Consider the following 18,235-nt stretch of genomic DNA (forward strand, 5'->3'; position numbering starts at 1 on the left):
TTACAAAAACATACAACAACAATAATCAAAATAACAAAACAAGAACAATAAAAGATAAAAAGGGCAAAATAATAATAATAATAATAATAATAATGGTAAAAGTATAAAGTAATAAAATAATTAAAAATGAAATAATAATAATTATAATAAACAGAAAGAAAATAAGAATATGTATGTATAAATAATAATAATAATAATAATAATAATAATATAAAAGGTCTAAATATTAGTCAAAACAAGAACATTGTACAACAGCCATATCATCAATCATACCCTTGAATTGGTCTAGAGACACAAACCTATCTAATTTTAATAATTCTTGCAATTTGTTCCATTTATTAGATGCAAAAAATGTAAAAGCTAATTTACCAAATTCAGATTTAATTTGAGGAGTTTGAAGAGATATAAATCCCTGTGAACGTGTATTGTGGCAGATTGATTTTATGTTAAGAAGAGAAGTTAGGTAAAAAGGTAACTTTCCTATTAATGCCTTATAAACAAAAAGGAGGCAGTGCCTTTCCCTTCTATCATGGAGGGAAGACCATCCAACATTTTGGTACAGATTACAGTGATGAGTTCTAAAACCATCTCCAGTTATAAAACGTAGTGAACTGTGGTAAACAGCATCCAGTGATTTCAGAATGGAAGGAGCTGCATGCATATACACAATGTCACCATAGTCTAGGACTGACATTATAGTTGCTTGAATAATGGTCATTCTGTTTTCTAAAGAGAAGCAAGATCTAATCCTGTAAAGTGCACCTAATTTAATTTTTACCTTTTCTGTGAGATCAAGCACATGTGTTCTAAATGATAGTCTGTTATCTAGCCAAATACCCAGATATTTGTATTGAGAAACTTGCTCAATTTGTGTCCCATTTAAGGAACAGATATTATAGGCATCAAGGTCACACTTTCTTGATCTAGTAAAGATTATACACTTAGTTTTAGCTTCATTCAGAACCAGTTTAAGATCTTTCAAGGATTTCTGCACACAGTCAAATGCACATTGAAGATATGACACTGCTTGCTCTACAGATGGTGCATAGGCATAAAGGATTGTGTCATCTGCACATAAATGTACTTTACAATTTTCTATTGAAGCACAGATGTCATTTATATACAACGTAAACAGCAGTGGCCCCAAAATTGAGCCCTGTGGAACACCATTATTTAGTCTCAATGGCTCTGAGGTTGTCACATCTACCCACTGAGTTCTATTAGAGAGGTAGTCTTGAAACCATTTAAAGGAAACTTCATCTAGACCCAAAGAGGACAGTTTTTCAAGAAGTAACCTGTGATTAACAGTGTCAAAAGCCTTTGACAAATCAATAAACAAAGCTGCACAATGTTTCTTACTGTCAACAGCAGTAGCTATATCATTTACTACAGCAGTTGCTGCTGTAATTGTGCTGTGGCCAGCTCTGAACCCAGACTGATAAGGATTTAATATAGAATATGATGACAAAAAGGAACGGAACTGTTCATTTACAAAGGATTCTAACATCTTAGCTAAACATGGGAGCTTGGAGATTGGCCTATAGTTATTCAAATCACTTGGGTCCCCTCCTTTATGTAAAGGGGTCACTAGGGCTGATTTCCAGACTTCTGGAATAGAACCAGAGCAGAATGTTAAATTAAAAATGTGAGTCAAAGGTTCAGCAATGACAGGGGCTGCAATCTTTAAGAGATGTGGGTCTAACTGATCTGCACCCAGAGAGCTTTTCATACACTTGGAATTCAGTGGCGGCTGGTGAATTTTGTATTAGGGGGGGCGCAAAGTTTGTAAATCAAACCCCTGTAGGGGGCTCTGGGGGCATCCTCCCCCAGTAGATTTTTGTGATTTTCACGTACAAACTAAGCATTCTGGTGCATTCTGACAAAATAATAAAGACAAAATAGAACATCTCCTTACAAAGACAAATGGGGCCATGGAACTAAGTTTTAACTTAATTTATTTGCCTTGTAAAATCCAGCAAGTTTAAAAATGCTAATACATCAAACATTTTAATCGCATATAAATATTTGACCTGAGAACAGTTATTTTTTCATATGGATTTTTAGTATACCATTGAATAATGACTGAAATTTCCCATCCACGGGGCCAACCAAAGCGGTTTCATCAGCTTCTTCGTTCATGTTCACTGTGGTTTGTAGTCTGAAGTAATGAACGCTAGTTGGTGCTCCAGTATAATCGGTCCGCCGAACTCATCCAGTGAGAAACGTTCCGCGGTGCAAAAATAAGTGTGATTAAAATGCGTAAAAAATGATTAACCCGTTATTTTTGTGTAATTAATTAATCTTAATTAACATCCGATCTTTACAAAGACAGCAAATAACACAAATGCTTGGTGTTTGGACAAACACGCGGACAAACACAAGATTCACAATATTCACAACAAGTCCATATACATTTGGACACTGACACAAGTTTTGTTATTTTGTCTGTTTACCAAAACTTATTCACGATACAGTTATATAATCAATTCTGACTTAGTTGTAATTTGATGGTATTCACATGGGTTCAGGAATTACAGCTTGTCAATCCATCATCAGTTAAGCAGGTAAAAGGTCTGGAATTGATTCCAGGTGTGGCATTTTCATTTGGAAGCTGCTACGGTGAATCCGAAACATGCAGTCAAGGGAGATCTTAATGAAAGTACAACAGAGCATCCCTAGGTTAAGAAAAAAGAAAAAAGAAATCCATCAGAGAGATAATGGAAATGTTAAAAGTAGCCAAATCAACAGTTTGGTACATTCTCAGAACAAAAAGCACACTGATGAGCCCTGGAACTCAACGGAAGATACCAGTGGTTGATGATCGCAGAATCCTTTTCCATGGTGAAGAAAAACCCCTTCACAACAACAACCCAAATTCTGAAGTATATAGGGATATACACTGCCTGGCCAAAAATCACAGGCTCTAATATTTTGTTGACTGGCTTTAGTTTTGATTACAGCACGCATTCACTGTGTCATTCTGTGAATCAAAGATTCTCAGTGGGGTTAAGGTCTGGCCAATCCATGTGTGAAAATGATGTCTCATGGTCCCTGAACCACTCTTTCCCAATTTGAGACAAATGAATCCTGGCATTGTCATCTTGGAATATGCCCGTGCCATCAGGGAAGAAAAAATCCATTGATGGAATAACCTGCGCATTGTTTACAGGAGGGAACAGCTGATCGCCCTGCGTAACGCTGTAGTGTTTCCTCGGGACAGACATGAGATCCCCACGGAGATGCTTCGTAAGACCCGCCGTGGATGCCGAGCAGGAAAACTACATCAAGAAAAGAAGAGACGATTCAGACCTGTTCTCCCCTCCGTTACCATGGGCAACGTGAGATCGCTGCCAAATAAGATGTTCGAACTGGCCGCGCTATCACGATACCAACGAGAGTACAGAGAGAGCAGCGTCCTTCTTTTCACGGAGACCTGGCTTCCACCGAGCATCCCGGACGCCACTGTTATGCTGGACAATTTTCATCTTCTGCGGGCAGACAGAACAGCTGACAGTGGTAAGGTGAAAGGAGGAGGCCTGGCTGTGTTTGTGAACGAGAGATGGTGTAAATCTACACACTGCATGGTTAAAGCACAACTGTGTAGTAAGGACATTGAACTGTTAGCAGTTAGCATGAGGCCATACTATCTGCCACGGGAGTTTTCACATGCTATTGTGATAGCAGTGTACGTCCCCCCATATGCTAAGACAGACACAGCTTCTGATGCCCTGCTCTCAGTTACCAACAAGCTGCAGACACAGCACCCACAGGCCCTCTTCCTCATCTCTGGGGACTTCAATCATGTTTCTCCCTCATCGGTTCTGCCCACATTCACTCAGTATGTCACCTGCCCCACAAGAGACAATAAGACACTGGACTTGTTTTATGCAAACATCAACGAGGCATATTCTGCATCCCCCCTCCCTCCCCTAGGAAGAGCAGACCACAACATTGTGCACCTGCAGCCTGTGTATAAACCTACTGTACACAGGCAGCCTGTGGTCCCACGCATGGTGAAGAGGTGGACTGCGGAGAGTGAGGCAGCTCTCAGGGACTGCTTCAACACCACTGTGTGGACAGAACTCTGTGATCAACATGGGGAGGACATCAGTGCCATGACAGACTGCATAACAGAATACATAAACTTCTGCTTTGAGAACACCGTTCCCTCCAGGGTGGTACGGTGCTTCTCAAACAACAAGCCGTGGATTAACCCTGATATTAAAGCTCTGCTGAAGGAGAAGAAGAGAGCTTTCAGATCAGGGAATAAGGAGGAGCTGAGGACTGTGCAGAAGGAGCTGAGAAAGAAGATCAGGGAGGGAAAGGCCAGCTACAGGAGGAAGATGGAGGAGCAGCTGCAGCAGCAGAACATCAGAGGTGTGTGGAGAAGCCTGGAAACCATTTCGGGCTATAAAACACCCCATGCACAGGTTGAGGGGGATCGACAGTGGGTTAACGACCTAAATCTACATTTCAATAGGTTTGATCAAACACCCACTCCTCCTCCTATGCAGCTGGTCCCTCACTTGCTGTCACCTGGCTTATGCCCTCCTCACTCAGCCTCTCACACCTTTGGCTCACCAGACCATGAACTCACATCGTTTCACCAAGATGGAGTCACTCATCCTCCACCCTTGTCCTTCACAGTAGACCAGGTGAGAAAAGAGCTCAGGAAGATACAAGTGAGGAAAGCAGCTGGACCGGATGGTATCAGCTCCAGGCTCCTTAAGTCCTGTGCAGATGAACTGTGTGGAGTTATGGAGCATGTCTTCAACCTGAGCCTTGAGCTGAGAGTGGTACCACAGATTTGGAAGACCTCGTGCGTGGTACCGGTGCCCAAAACATCGCACCCTAAAGAACTCAGCAGACCGGTGGCTCTAACATCCCACCTGATGAAGACACTGGAGAGACTGATACTGGGACATCTCCGCTCTAAGGTGGGCCCCTCCATGGACCCACTACAGTTTGCCTACCGTCCTAATGTTGGAGTGGAGGACGCTGTTATCTTCCTGCTACATCGAGCTCTCTCTCACCTGGAAGAGCCCGGCAGCACTGTGAGAATCACCTTTTTTGATTTCTCCAGTGCATTCAACACCATCCAGCCGGTGATTCTGAGGGACAAACTGGAGAGGATGGGTGTGGACCACCAGCTGTCCACATGGATCTTGGACTACCTCATAAACCGACCACAGTTTGTAAGAAGCAGGAACTGTGCGTCTGACCTGCTCACCAGCAGCACGGGTGCCCCTCAGGGGACTGTCCTGGCCTCCTTTCTTTTCACCCTCTACACAGCAGACTTCAGACACAACACCAACAGCTGTGTACTGCTGAAGTTCTCTGATGACTCTGCGATGGTAGGCCTCATCAGGGACGATGATGACGCAGAGTACAGAGGACTGACGGGGAACTTTGTAGACTGGTGTCAGCGAAACCACCTCCTGATCAACGCGGGGAAAACCAAGGAGATGGTGGTGGATTTCCGTAGACGCCGTTCTGCCTTCCCCTCACCAGTAAACATCCAGGGAATGGACATTGAGCAAGTGGACTCTTATAAGTACCTGGGTGTTCACCTCAACACCAAATTGGACTGGTCTCACCACACTGATGCACTCTACAGGAAGGGACAGAGCAGGCTCTACCTTCTGAGGAGACTGAGGTCTTTTGGAGTGAAAGGGGCACTCCTGAAGACCTTCTATGACTCTGTAGTGGCATCAGCCATCTTGTATGGAGTGGTCTGCTGGAGCAGTGGCATCACAGAGAGGGAGAGGAAGAAGCTGGATAAGGTCATCAGGAAGTCCAGCTCTGTCCTGGGCTGCCCCTTGGACTCAGTGAGGGAGGTGGGTGACAGGAGAGTTCTGGCTAAACTGTCCTCCATGCTGGACAATGAGTCCCACCCCCTGCACGGTGACCTGACAGGACTGAGGAGCAGCTTCAGTGACAGACTGCTTCACCCTCGATGTGTGAAGGAAAGATACAGAAGGTCTTTCCTTCATGCTGCTGTTAGGCTCCACAAGGAGCACTCCTAATATGTGCAATATATCTATTATTATATATCTATTATTATATCTTTTCTGCATGCTGTTGCAAACTGCAATTTCCCCATTGTGGGACGAATAAAGGTTTTTCTTATCTTATCTTATCTTATCTTATCTTATGTACGAAGGTTGCATGCGCACAAAAACATTCCGTACGTACTCGCTCATGGAAAAGTTCAGATGTAAATGCAAATGTCCGCAAACTTGTTTCTTCTACAGCTGTTAATCCTTTAGCGACACTTAAAGGCTTGGTCCATCATATCTTAAAGACCTCATTGTACCATATCATCCCAACAGATCACTTCGGTCTGAAAGTGCAGGCCTAGTTGTGGTTCCTACAATTTCAAAAAGTAGAATGGGAGGTAGAGCTTTCAGCTATCAGGCTCCTCTCCTGTGGAACCAGCTCCCAATTTGGGTTCGGGAGGCAGACACCCTCTCTATTTTTAAGGTCAGCCTTAAGACTTTCCTTTTTGATCAAGCTTATAGTTAGGGCTGGACTGAACCATCCCTTAGTTATGGCTTAGCTGGGTTCTGCTCAAGGTTTCTTCCTGTTAAATGGGAGTTTTTCCTTGCCACCGTCGCCTTCAGGCTTGCGCTGGGGGTTTCAGGCCGGGTTTTGTAAAGCGTCTTGAGACGATTTGTATTATTATTGACGCTTTATAAATAAAATTGAATTGAACTGAATTGAACTTAGAGGTGATGCTGGGAAACTGTCATAAATGTGAAAACTATTAGTCTGACCAATCGTGACAATGCTGGTCGACCCTGAGCAGAGCCATGCCGGCCGTGTGGGACGGAGTTATCCGCATGTCAATCAGCAAACACCGCAATCCACGCGTATGATAGAATTTGCAAGCGCAAAGTCCAAATTCGTGACATGTAAATTTAATTTGCAAGCGCAAAGTCAAGATTCGTGATTTGTAAATTGGTATTTGCACAAAGGTGTAATGATTTATTCAAATGTTTGGAAACTTGCAAATTAAATCATACCAATCTGTACAAATATATCACTTCTCGCATTTGCATCTGTTTTGAAATTTCATTTGCGACTCTTACTTTCCGTGTGTGAAGTGTTGAATCTGCGTTTGCAGATCATCCAATGCGCACATTCATCCCTGCTTCCGTTTACATAATTTTGAGACATTCCTTTCGCATTTTTCCAATCCGATCCGTACGCGAAGGTCTCAACCCATGCGAGAGTCCCCCCCCCCCCCCCCCAAAAAAAAAATATTCCAGTAGGTGGCGGTGTTGATCCTGCTTTACCGATGTACATTCGTTCCCCACTCTATGAAGTACTGATGGCTGCCCATGCACTCCGGTGAGACAGACAACAAAGACGTGGTGAGTGAAATGCATCAGTTTTATGTTTACGATAACGTTTGTGTTTGAGACAGTGCGTTGGCATTTGGCATACAAAGACAATTTCTGTCTAGGGTCTAGCCTGAATGGTAACAAGGGGCGCTAACGTTTAGCTATGTGGCTAACGGTTAGCGTTAGCTAACTATTAGCGTTAGCCTAAAATGCGGCTCAGGAAAGGATGGACTGCACTGTTTTGCTGTTAAACTTGCTTATTCATTTTGACGAAATGATATACGAAACTAAGAAGTAGATGTAGGGGAAACACTTTAGGTCTGACACCAGAATATTATTATCAGGATCAGTTTTAATAGAATTACAGTAGCCATATTACCTAATGACACAAAAATGTTAATTTCCAATCATTTGTGCTTTGTGTGTATGTTTCAGCTGCTGTAAGGCGTAACCGTCTAACATCCGGGACCACAGGCCAGGAAATAGACTGGACCATCAAAAGATGGTTACATCTCTCTCCAGGTAGAGATGGTGGTAGACTGAAGAGGATGAAGAGAAAGCATGGACAGCACCATATCTTAAACTCGTGCTGAGAGTGGGGAGAATCCAATTTATCCAGTTTATGGACATGTGTAGAATCATAAATGTACAGTTTTTAAATTTGTTAAGTGTTTGTTAAATGTGCAGGTGTGTGTACTGTGTTGACATGACTAAAAAAAAATAAACATTTGCTTATTCAAGATTCAAGATTTCTTTATTGTCAATTTCTCAATACGTTAATAACATGGAAAAATCGAAAAAACATTTCTCTCATAATAATAATAAAAGAAAACCTAATTAGTTGAAAGTGAATGAAGTTGGCAGTGAAACAGTTACTAAGCGAACAGTTATAATACCAATTTACAAGTCAAGAATCTTGACTTTGCGCTTGCAAATTAAATTTACAAGTCATGAATTTGGACTTTGCGCACGCAAATTCTATCATGCGTGGATTGCGGTGTTTGCATATACGAATAATACTGAGCTCCATAAGAGAGGGGGATCTCAGGTGCAGGGTCAATTTAAATATAATTTGCTCAATTCCACGTTGATTGATATGTACAAAGGAAATGTGCTTCTGGATCTGAGTGTGCCCCACGTTTTAGTAGGACATCCACTCAAGTCTTTGTACATGAGGCCCCAGGACATTCTTTAATTAATATCATCAAAATGAGGAACATCCTGTCTCAGAGTGATGCTGAAACACCTGTTCATGCATTTGTGTCTTCCAGCCTGGATTACTGTAATTCATAATAATAATAATAATAATAATACATTTTATTTATAACGCACTTTACATCAAAGCAATGACCTCAAAGTGCTACAATGCACATAAAACAACATAAAGACTTTAAAACTAGACATTAAAAATAGCAGTTTTAGCCATAGGCTTTTATAAAAAGATGAGTCTTAAGGCCTTTTTTAAAAGAGTCCACAGTCTGTGGTGCCCTTAGATGCACAGGAAGAGTATTCCACAGGCTGGGTGCAGCTGAACAGAAGGCGCGGTCGCCCATGGTTCGAAGCCTTGTCCTTGGAGGCTGGAGGAGGTTGGCCTGTCCAGTGCGGAGATGGCGTGAGGAGGAAAGGGGGGTGATGAGTTGTTTGAGGTAACCGGGGGCAGTGCCATGGAGGCACTGGTGGGTCAGAAGGGAAACTTTGAATTCAATCCTGTACTGGACAGGAAGCCAGTGAAGGGATTTGAGGATGGGTGTGATGTGGTGGTACTTCCGCACCCCCATCAGGATCCTGGCAGCACAGTTCTGGATGTACTGCAACTGCTTGATGTTCTTGCCTGGGATCCCGATGAGGAGTGCGTTGCAGTAGTCCAGCCTGGAGGAGACAAAGGCATGGACAAGTTTTTCGGCATCACGGAGAGTGAGTATGGGGCGGAGTTTTGCAATATTCCTGAGGTGAAAGAAGGAGGTTTTGCAAAGGTGTTTAATGTGAGCCTCAAAAGTCAGGTGAGGGTCCATTCTGACACCGAGGTTTGTGACTGAGGATGAGAGGTGGATGTCATGGCCGGAGAAGGTGATGCTGGTGATGGTGGATGACCGGGTCTGGTGTGGAGTGCCAACAAGAATGGCTTCCGTTTTTGAACTGTTAAGTTGCAGGAAGTTAGCCGTCATCCACGCCTTTATCTCCTCCAGGCAGGTGGAAAGTGTGGAAAGGGCTGCAGAGGGGTTTGGGTTGGTTTTGATGTAAAGTTGGGTGTCATCAGCGTAGCAATGGAAAGATATTCCATGCTGGCTGATGACATGACCAAGGGGGAGCATGTAGAGCGTGAAGAGGGTGGGGCCAAGGACTGATCCTTGAGGGACACCACAGGTGACAGAGTGTGTGTCCGATTTAGCACCACCCAGGGATACATACTCTGTTCTGTCGGTGAGATATGATGTGAACCAGGCCAGGGTAGTGTCAGAGAGTCCAATGGAGGAGTGGAGGCGGTGTAGAAGGATGTGGTGGTCCACGGTGTCAAAGGCTGCGGTGAGGTCAAGAAGGATGAGAAGTGATGGAGAGCCAGCATCAGCCGCCATCAGTAGGTCATTTGTGACCCTGACAGGGCAGTTTCTGTACTGTGGCCAGAGCGAAAACCAGACTGGAACTTCTCATAAAGACTGTTAGTTATGAGGTGGTTGTGGAGTTGGGCAGAAACTACCTTTTCCAACACCTTTGACAGGAAAGGGAGGTTGGAGATGGGGCGGTAGTTGGCAGGTACTTCGGGGTCAAGGCTGGGCTTTTTGAGTAGTGGCTTAATGACAGCAGTTTTCAGAGACGTGGGGACATGGCCGGATCGGAGGGACTGATTGATGATTTTGGTGATCATGGGACTTATTGCAGAGGAGTGACTTTTTATCAGAGCTGAGGGAAATGGGTCCAGGTCACAGGTGGAGGGTTTCATCTTCCTTAGGAGGTCCTCAATCTCATGCTGAGTGATGTCCGTAAAACAGCAGAGGAGCTGGGTGGTCCCAGATTGAGGGTCAGTGGAAGTAACTGAGGGGGGAGAGGGGCTAGGGAGAAGAGGGGGCGGGGGCGGGGCAGCAGATACAGCGGGGGGGCTGGAGGGCAGGAGGACGGGGGGGCTGGAGAGACAGGAGCGGATGTTTTCCACTTTCATTTTAAAAAAGGAGATGAAGCTGTTACACCGCTCCTGCGTGTTATCTGAGTATAGGGGGGGTCTGAGGTTTAAGGAGATGATTTATGGTTGAAAAAAGTTGCTTGGAGTTACCAGGGCTATTGTTGATTATGTGGGAGTAGAACCGGGACCGTGTGTCACTGAGGGACTTGCTGTAGGCCTTCTGATGTTCCCGGTAGGCTAGCTTGTGAACAGCAAGTCCTGAATCCTTGAAACGCCGTTCAAGGACACGTCCTGTTCTCTTCTGTAAACGCAGCTCCCTGGAGTACCAGGGGGCTGAGCGTGTGAAGGTAACGGTTCTGGACTTGAGTGGGGCATGACGGTCCAGAAGGGTGCTGAGTGATGAATTGTAGAGATCCACAGATTCAGTGACTGAAAGTGGGTTGGCAGCAGAGAGATGACGGAGGTCAGTAGTCAGGGTGACTGGGTTGATGCTCTTAAGGTTCCTGAAACTGATTTGTCTGCTGGGCTTACTGAGGGGGGACAGGGTGGGTAGCTCCATTGAGATGGCCTTATGGTCGGACACGCCCAGATCATGCACCGAGAGATTGCTGATGGTGGTGGAGTTGGTGATCAGCAAATCAAGAGTGTGGCCTTTGGAGTGTGTTGGGACATTGACGTGTTGGGTGAGGTTGAGACTGTCAAGAAGATTAGTGAATTCAGCTACAGAGTAGGAAGGGGGGTCGTTAACATGGATATTAAAATCACCGAGACTGACTATCTAGCTCTCCAAATAGCTCTTTAAAGAACCAGACATTTCATGCAACTGTAAGAACAGCTACCTCTGTGCGGACTTCCACCAACCTAACATTTTTTTCTTTTGTCTCATATCTTGTTTACCCACAGATGTTTCGGAAAAAAGCATATTCCTCCTTGAGAATGAAAAGGATGACAGAAAGCTCTAGATGTAATATTTTCTTTCTTTGTTAAAAAAACAAAAAACAGTAGAGCTATTAATATTGAGCGTTGTCATAAGAAACCACACTAATAGATATGGAAACTCAGCCCTCCATTGAACCTCCTGATGAAATTAAATAAATTTGAGGACAATTAAAAGGTGTACTGTAATATTTTTTTTCTCTTGTTTCTCAGGACTGTAAACAAGATGTTTAAAATAGTATAAAGCGTTTAAACCTCTGAATGGATTACTTGTAGGGTTTCTATTGTCTGTAGCAGATGAGATGTTTGAGAAAATTATCCTCTGTGATTTGGATTGTGAATGCATCCCAGGTGGTTTCAACTTTGACAGCACTAAATGTTCAACTGAAAACATGCTTCTTCTTTTTTTTAACACTATCAAATTTCTGAGAAATTAGAGTTTAACCGAATCACAATTGTTTTACTCTGTGAAAATGTCATTTTCCCCCAGAAATAGGTAATGTCATAGAGGCGTGAATTAAAGTCCCTGTGATCCGGGGCGGTTCTTAAAGTTTTGATTCTGGTGTTCAAAAGCAAACAATTATTTAGTCCAAATAAAAACAATGTTTTGTGACAGATATTGTGTAATACACAATTCTGATTGAAAACTAACTTTGCAGATGACAATAAAGTGGTCTATAAACTGAATATTTCTTTGAACTACTGGTTGGACAACATACATACATTTAATATAGAATAAATGTAATTTTACTTTATCTTGTTATTTTGTAGATTAAATGATTAACTGAAAAAATGCAGAATAATTTATAATGAAAAATGTTAATAGGTCAAACTTGTCTCACGACTACACAAATGGTGATCAAGTCTGATGCTGTGGGGCTTAAAACTTATTCTGTCACATCATGTGAAGATTTCTTTCTCCTTCAGCAACCAAAAGGCAATTTGGTCCAATCTATCATCACTGTAGTCATTGTTTTGTCGTTAACAATAATAAGTAGTAGATAGTAGTATTTTGCGCCTTGATTGTATTGAGACTTCTCCTTTTCTGCATCCCACTGACCAAATTAATAAGTCTGTTTAAAATGCCACAGTCTTCATTTTTGGTTTACATGGTTTACATTTATATGTGAAGAAGCTGCTGGTAGTTTAGCTTCCTAAGGTCTGTCAGAAATTGCTCAACCTCCAGTCTTACTCTACTGTGCCCTTAGTGGGTCTTCCTTGGTTTTGTGGGCAGGGCATGGGCACTGATGGAAAGTTTATGTACATATAAGGCTGTTCTTTTATATATGTTTTTTTTCAGTATTACCACCTTGTATTTCCACACCCTCATTCTGTCTTGACCTCTCTCCTACTCCCTTCAGGTAGTATAGACCGTGGGCAGAGCTTGTCCTTCCATGAGGTGCATGACCAGCGCGGGGTAGAGATGAGGGCTGCAGCCGAGGAGTCATCCAATAGCAGCAACAGTGTTGGAGGTGGTGGCAGCACTGTCCTGCAGCGCCTCCTGCAGGAACAGATGAACCGAAATTATGTGTTGCAACAGCAACAACAAGCAGGAGGAGGTGGTGGAACTGGGGTGGGTGGTGCAGGAGGTTTCTCAGTACAGGGACAGGTAAGCCCCTCTGATGATCACTCGATGACGCCCCACATTGCCCGGCAAGAGCCACAGGGACAGGAACTGCAGACTGACAATGGCCTGGAGAAGCTGGGCTCCACCAGAGTAGGAGGAGGGGGTGGGAGCAGTTTAGGGGGTGTAAGTTTAGGTACTGCTGGAGGAGGAGGTAGTAGTGGAGGTGGTGGGAACAGCCAAGGGCAGTGCCCAAACCCAGAGGACCTCCCTACATACGAAGAGGCTAAAGTGCAGTCACAATATTTTCGTGGCCACGGTCCTCCTCCTCCTCAACCTCTGCAACAGAACAACCCACCACAGCAGCCTCCTCTCTCTGCCACGGTGAGCACCACCTTCTATGTAACTGGGGTGAGCAGTGCCAAGGTGCGCACTGAGGGTCGCCCCACAGTGCAGCGGGTGAGTGGTGCAGGGAAGGTGCACCAAGATGATGGACTAAAAGATCTGAAGCAGGGACACGTTCGGTCTCTCAGTGAGCGACTTATGCAACTCTCCTTGGCTACCAGTGGCGTGAAGGCTCACGCCCCTGTCACTAGTGCACCACTCTCTCCCCAGCTGCCCCCTCCAGGGCCACCTGGTGACTATTACAAGCCACACCCTCGTGGCCCACCTCCAGACTACCCTTTCAAAGTAACTGCTTCTCCTACCAAGCAGCGGGAGCCTGGAGGACATTTTTACCAGGAGCACAGAGGGAGGGAACACTCCAGGGAGGTGCCTCATGTCCGATACCAGCCTCCACCAGAGTATGGCTCATTCAGGTAAATAATACACAATCACTCATCTTTAATCAATACATCTAGTAATAGTTATATAATGAAAATGGGATTATGGTGCAGACTCTCCATTTTCATTTGAGTGTGCAGTATATGGTAATGTGACTCAATATTATCATTTACAGGTGTTCAAATTGAGGTTTTTATCAAGCATGAGAAAATTGAGACATATTGTTCAATGTACATTTGAGTTACAAATTTATGTTAAACTGGGGCGGCTGTGGCTCAGTTAGTAGAGCAGGTTGTCCACTAAATAGAGCAGGGGTGTCAAACTCATTTGACATACAACCCAATTTGATCTGAAGAGGGCCGGACCAGTAAATTAATAGCATAATAACCTATAAATAAGAACCAGTCCAAATATCTCCCGTTTTCTTGGTGCAAAGAAGTACAAGTATATTATACCTCAAAAGTTTTAAGAAACAGTGCAGTTTCACCACATTGCTGCTGGTCTCGGTGCTGTGTTACGTCCACAATTCATACTGAAATAGTGTGGCCCCTACTGGACAAATTACGAATAGCAGTAACTGTAGTACTTCAAATATTTTGTCTTCAGTGTAATTTTCACACTCGGCAAATTCATCCCGTGGGACAGATTTTAACCTCTGGTGGGAGACACAGGACATCTGTTTTTTAATCTTTAAATGTGGCGGATGGAATGGAGACACTGTTCCAAATGGCTTTAATATGGATAGGATCTATAGATAGATATTTTATTTATGTTATTTTCCAGATTTCAGTACTGGCATTTTTACCACTTCTGGGTTTTAGTACCAAAACTTTCTTATTCTTTTTATAAGCACATTTCTATATAAAACCATTATCCATTAAACAAAATAAGCCAAAGTTATCAAAAGCAGTCTGCAAGACCTGTGATTGGTCCACGTGGTAGTAATGTGTGTGCTTTAGTATTTCCAGCTACTTCTCAAACTCTGCAGTTTTCAAATTGATTGTTTTGGATCAATAACAATGGAACACATCGAAGAAAGGTTAACTGAGGAGGTTTGGAGCTACAGACATTTGTAAGACTTATCTGTGGGGAGAACGCTGCTCCAGTGCCCGCTGGTTTTGGGTAGGAGGGCAAGCAGTTTATATGCTGGGTGGGAAGCATCCTCGACAATGTTGCATGCTCTTCGCAAACAGCAATTTTTATGCGATGAGTATACGTTTGGCAGTTTTCACCACCATCTGCAGTGCTTTACAGTCCGACATTTCCCATACCAGACTTTGATACAGCTGGTTAGGGTGGTCTTAATAGCACAGCAGTAGAAGTTCACTGGGATGGTTGAAGAGAGGTGGTTTTCCCTCAATGCTTTATATGTTGGAGGACAATAACAAGTCCTCAGAAATGTGGATGCCCCGGAACTTGAAGCTGGTTACACAATCAACCGCTTTCTCGTTGATGTGAATGGGAGTGTGCTTGCTACCTTTCTTCATCCTGAAGTCCATGATACGCTCTTTGATTTTGCTTGTGTTGAGAAGCAGGTTATTGTCAGCGCACTACATGGCCAAGTCCTCCACTTCCTCCCTGTAGGCTGTCTCATCGTTGTCACTGATGAAATTGGAGTAAATGTTGTCCAGGGTCTTGTTTCCTCTTGCTTAAAACCTAAATAAAAATAAAATAAAAACTATTTAGTTGTGTCCCATGTTGTTGTCTAATATGTTACTTTTAATGAAAACACCAGTTCAGAGGTAATCGAGTCTTCTAAAATGTGATCAATTCCCAGCAAGTATTTTCATCTGTCTTTTACGAAGCTATTGGCGACAGGACAAGTAAGTGTCCTCCTCCTTTGATTATTTTTTTTTAAGTAATGTAATGTTCTCTGCTTACTATCATTTTCTATTATGTCACTATTGTATCGGTAGCTGTTGGCCGAAGACACTAAATGCATCCACAGCTGTCACATATTGTCTCTGCCACATCATGTCTTTATTGGTAAATGAAAAATTGATAGTCTGCTTTACTCAGCTTTAAGATAATAGTTCAGACATATTTATCATTATGTACACCAACAGTGTGTAATACGGCAGCTGATTTCACTTCAGGTCCAGTAAGGAGGGTTTGGTTCACTCTCAGAAGCCCCTTCACCAGCATAGTCCCACCTCCTCAGTCACTTCTTTGGGCTCCTTGTCTCGCACCCAGTCCTCCACTCTCAGCAGCATGCTGACTACCTCCCACTCCTCTCATCCTTCCTGCCCTCACCAGCAACCCCAGAGCCAGGGAGAGCCCTTCGCCAACATGGGACCTCGGAGTCCACATGGTATTGCCTCCCACCAAATGGTGGAGCCTTTCACTCCTGGGCCTATTCACCCAATGTTGCAGAGGGGGCATGGTTTCCCTCCTGACACCTACGGCTCCACTCCAAGGATTCACCATCAACAGCAGCAGCAGCAGTTACCTGGACATTTCCCCCTTCCCCTGCTGCATTCCTACTCCCACCCGCAGGGGGAGCCCTTTGCTATGATGGCCCGTGCTCACAAGATGGTAGATATGCTGACAGAGGAGAACAGAATGCTAAGGCAGGAGATGGAGGCATGTCGCGAGAAAGTCACCAAGCTGCACAAGGTAACTTCCTCTCCATAATAGCTTGATAAAGCACTGGCCCGCTAAGCCAGGGATAGTGGCTTCGTGTCCCACCAGGGGTAGATTGTACAAAAGCTTACAATAACTAAAATAAGAAAAAAAAGAAACTGAAAGTCTAAAATTGTTCCTTCTATTTGTACTAGTCTCAAAGATACCAAATATCACCTGAACGTAGTTTGGAAATCCCTCATACTCATTTCCATGTAAGTGTATTCTTAAGAATGAGATTCCAGCAGATTTTTCAAGCTGAGTTGTTGTACTATGTAATTCTGACATTGTACTTTACACACACCACAAAACAAGCATTTTGTACAAAAAACATTGGATAAATGTTAAATGAAATACAAATAATGCATAAAAAATGTATATGTGATTCAAAAGAGAGGATTGTTACTTGCTTTGAACAAAAGCACTTAGATGAATAGATTGAATTATAATGTGAAGTTGTGACATGTACTTTATGCTAGAGGAGTGGAAGATGTTCATACAAGCTTGAAATCATCTCATCTACTTAAAATTGGCAGTTCATCCAAAATTATATTCCACATAAATCTAGACGCAACAGGATGCTAGACGAAAGACAAATTAATAACATCTTTGTGTTTACTGTATCCTTTTACTCTTTTTGTATCCGTGAACAGCTGGAAACAGAGATCCAGCTGGTGTCAGAGGCTTATGAAAACCTCTCTAAGACCTCCTCCAAGAGGGAAGCTCTGGAGAAAACCATGAGGAACAAGCTAGAACTGGAGGTGCGCCGGCTGCATGATTTCAACAGGGACCTCCGAGGTGAGAGAGCATGGAGTTACTTATACTTGCCTCTTGTGTGGTTTGCCTTTTGCACAAGTTTTACAAAAATGTCTGGTCATTTATTTGGAAAGAGGGACTGCAGGTTAAATATGGCCATACTGTATATGGAATTTGGATGCATAGTCACAACAAAAACATTTATTGGAAGGCTCCATTGTTCATGTAGATTAAATTTACACATTTACCACTGCTTGTCTAACATTTATTTACAGTGCCAAAGTATTCTTCCCTTGGTTTATCCCCTTTTATTGCTTTAATAAATGGTCACATAGTCAATGTAGTTTGGCTTTTATGACCAAAACTATGAAAGTAATGCCAATTAATTAAATACAGTATATGAAATGTAAAATAAGTGATTGCATGAGTATTGCACTGTTATAGTTTAGTAGATGTGCCTTTGCCTGCAATCACAGCACTGTGTGAATACATTTCCATCAGGCTTACACAACTGGACACTGCAATTTTACTCCAATCTTCTTTACAAAACAAAAATACATATTGCTTTGTCTTCATTGTGCAATTGCACCCCGGAATACAGATTAATCAGGCACAGTAGTCTTTATACTACTGTCACTACTTGCGAAACTATTGGCATCAACTGCCTGGACCTCAGCTGAATTCACTTTAGAGGGAGTTTCTGCTTAAGCAATCTCTTATTTGACATATATTTTAAATTAATTGATATTCCTTTGTGGAACTGTATTTTCAATTTGACAGTAGTTTTGTTTTGTAAGTCTTGTCAATCTTTTTAGAGGCACTGTTCATATGGGTTTGATTTTTTTAATTAACTAGAGAGATGAAAGATGCATTATTGACTCAAAATAGACAGCCACAGCTCAAAGCAAGAGACTGATGTCCGAAACATCTAGACCATGATCGTTAATGTTTATTTTTGTTGTCTTGTAAGTTTTTTTTGCCATATTAACAGTGAATAAACACTTGAGTGGACTGCACCTCTGCACTTCATCTCAGCTTCAAACCTTTGGATTAAAGAGGAGGCTTAGATTATAATTGAGATTATAACTCCAATCCTGGTTTCCATACGAACCA

At 43.0% G+C, this 18,235-nt stretch overlaps 1 protein-coding gene across 1 annotated transcript; it reads left to right on the forward strand.

Moving 5' to 3' along the window:
- Nucleotides 1–12,781: 12,781 nt before the first annotated feature.
- Nucleotides 12,782–17,442, forward strand: LOC311502119 (angiomotin-like; the record flags this gene model as incomplete). The annotated part of the gene is made up of 3 exons (XM_084564245.1): nucleotides 12,782–13,779; nucleotides 15,841–16,360; nucleotides 17,020–17,442. The coding sequence occupies exons 1-3, from the start codon at nucleotides 12,821–12,823 to the stop codon at nucleotides 17,440–17,442; spliced, it is 1,902 nt and encodes a 633-aa protein (XP_084420371.1). The 5' UTR covers nucleotides 12,782–12,820.
- Between the last annotated feature and the right edge of the window lie 793 nt (nucleotides 17,443–18,235).

Source organism: Chelon labrosus (genome assembly GCF_963514085.1).
Source record: "Chelon labrosus genome assembly, chromosome: 17".
Taxonomy (NCBI): domain Eukaryota; kingdom Metazoa; phylum Chordata; class Actinopteri; order Mugiliformes; family Mugilidae; genus Chelon; species Chelon labrosus.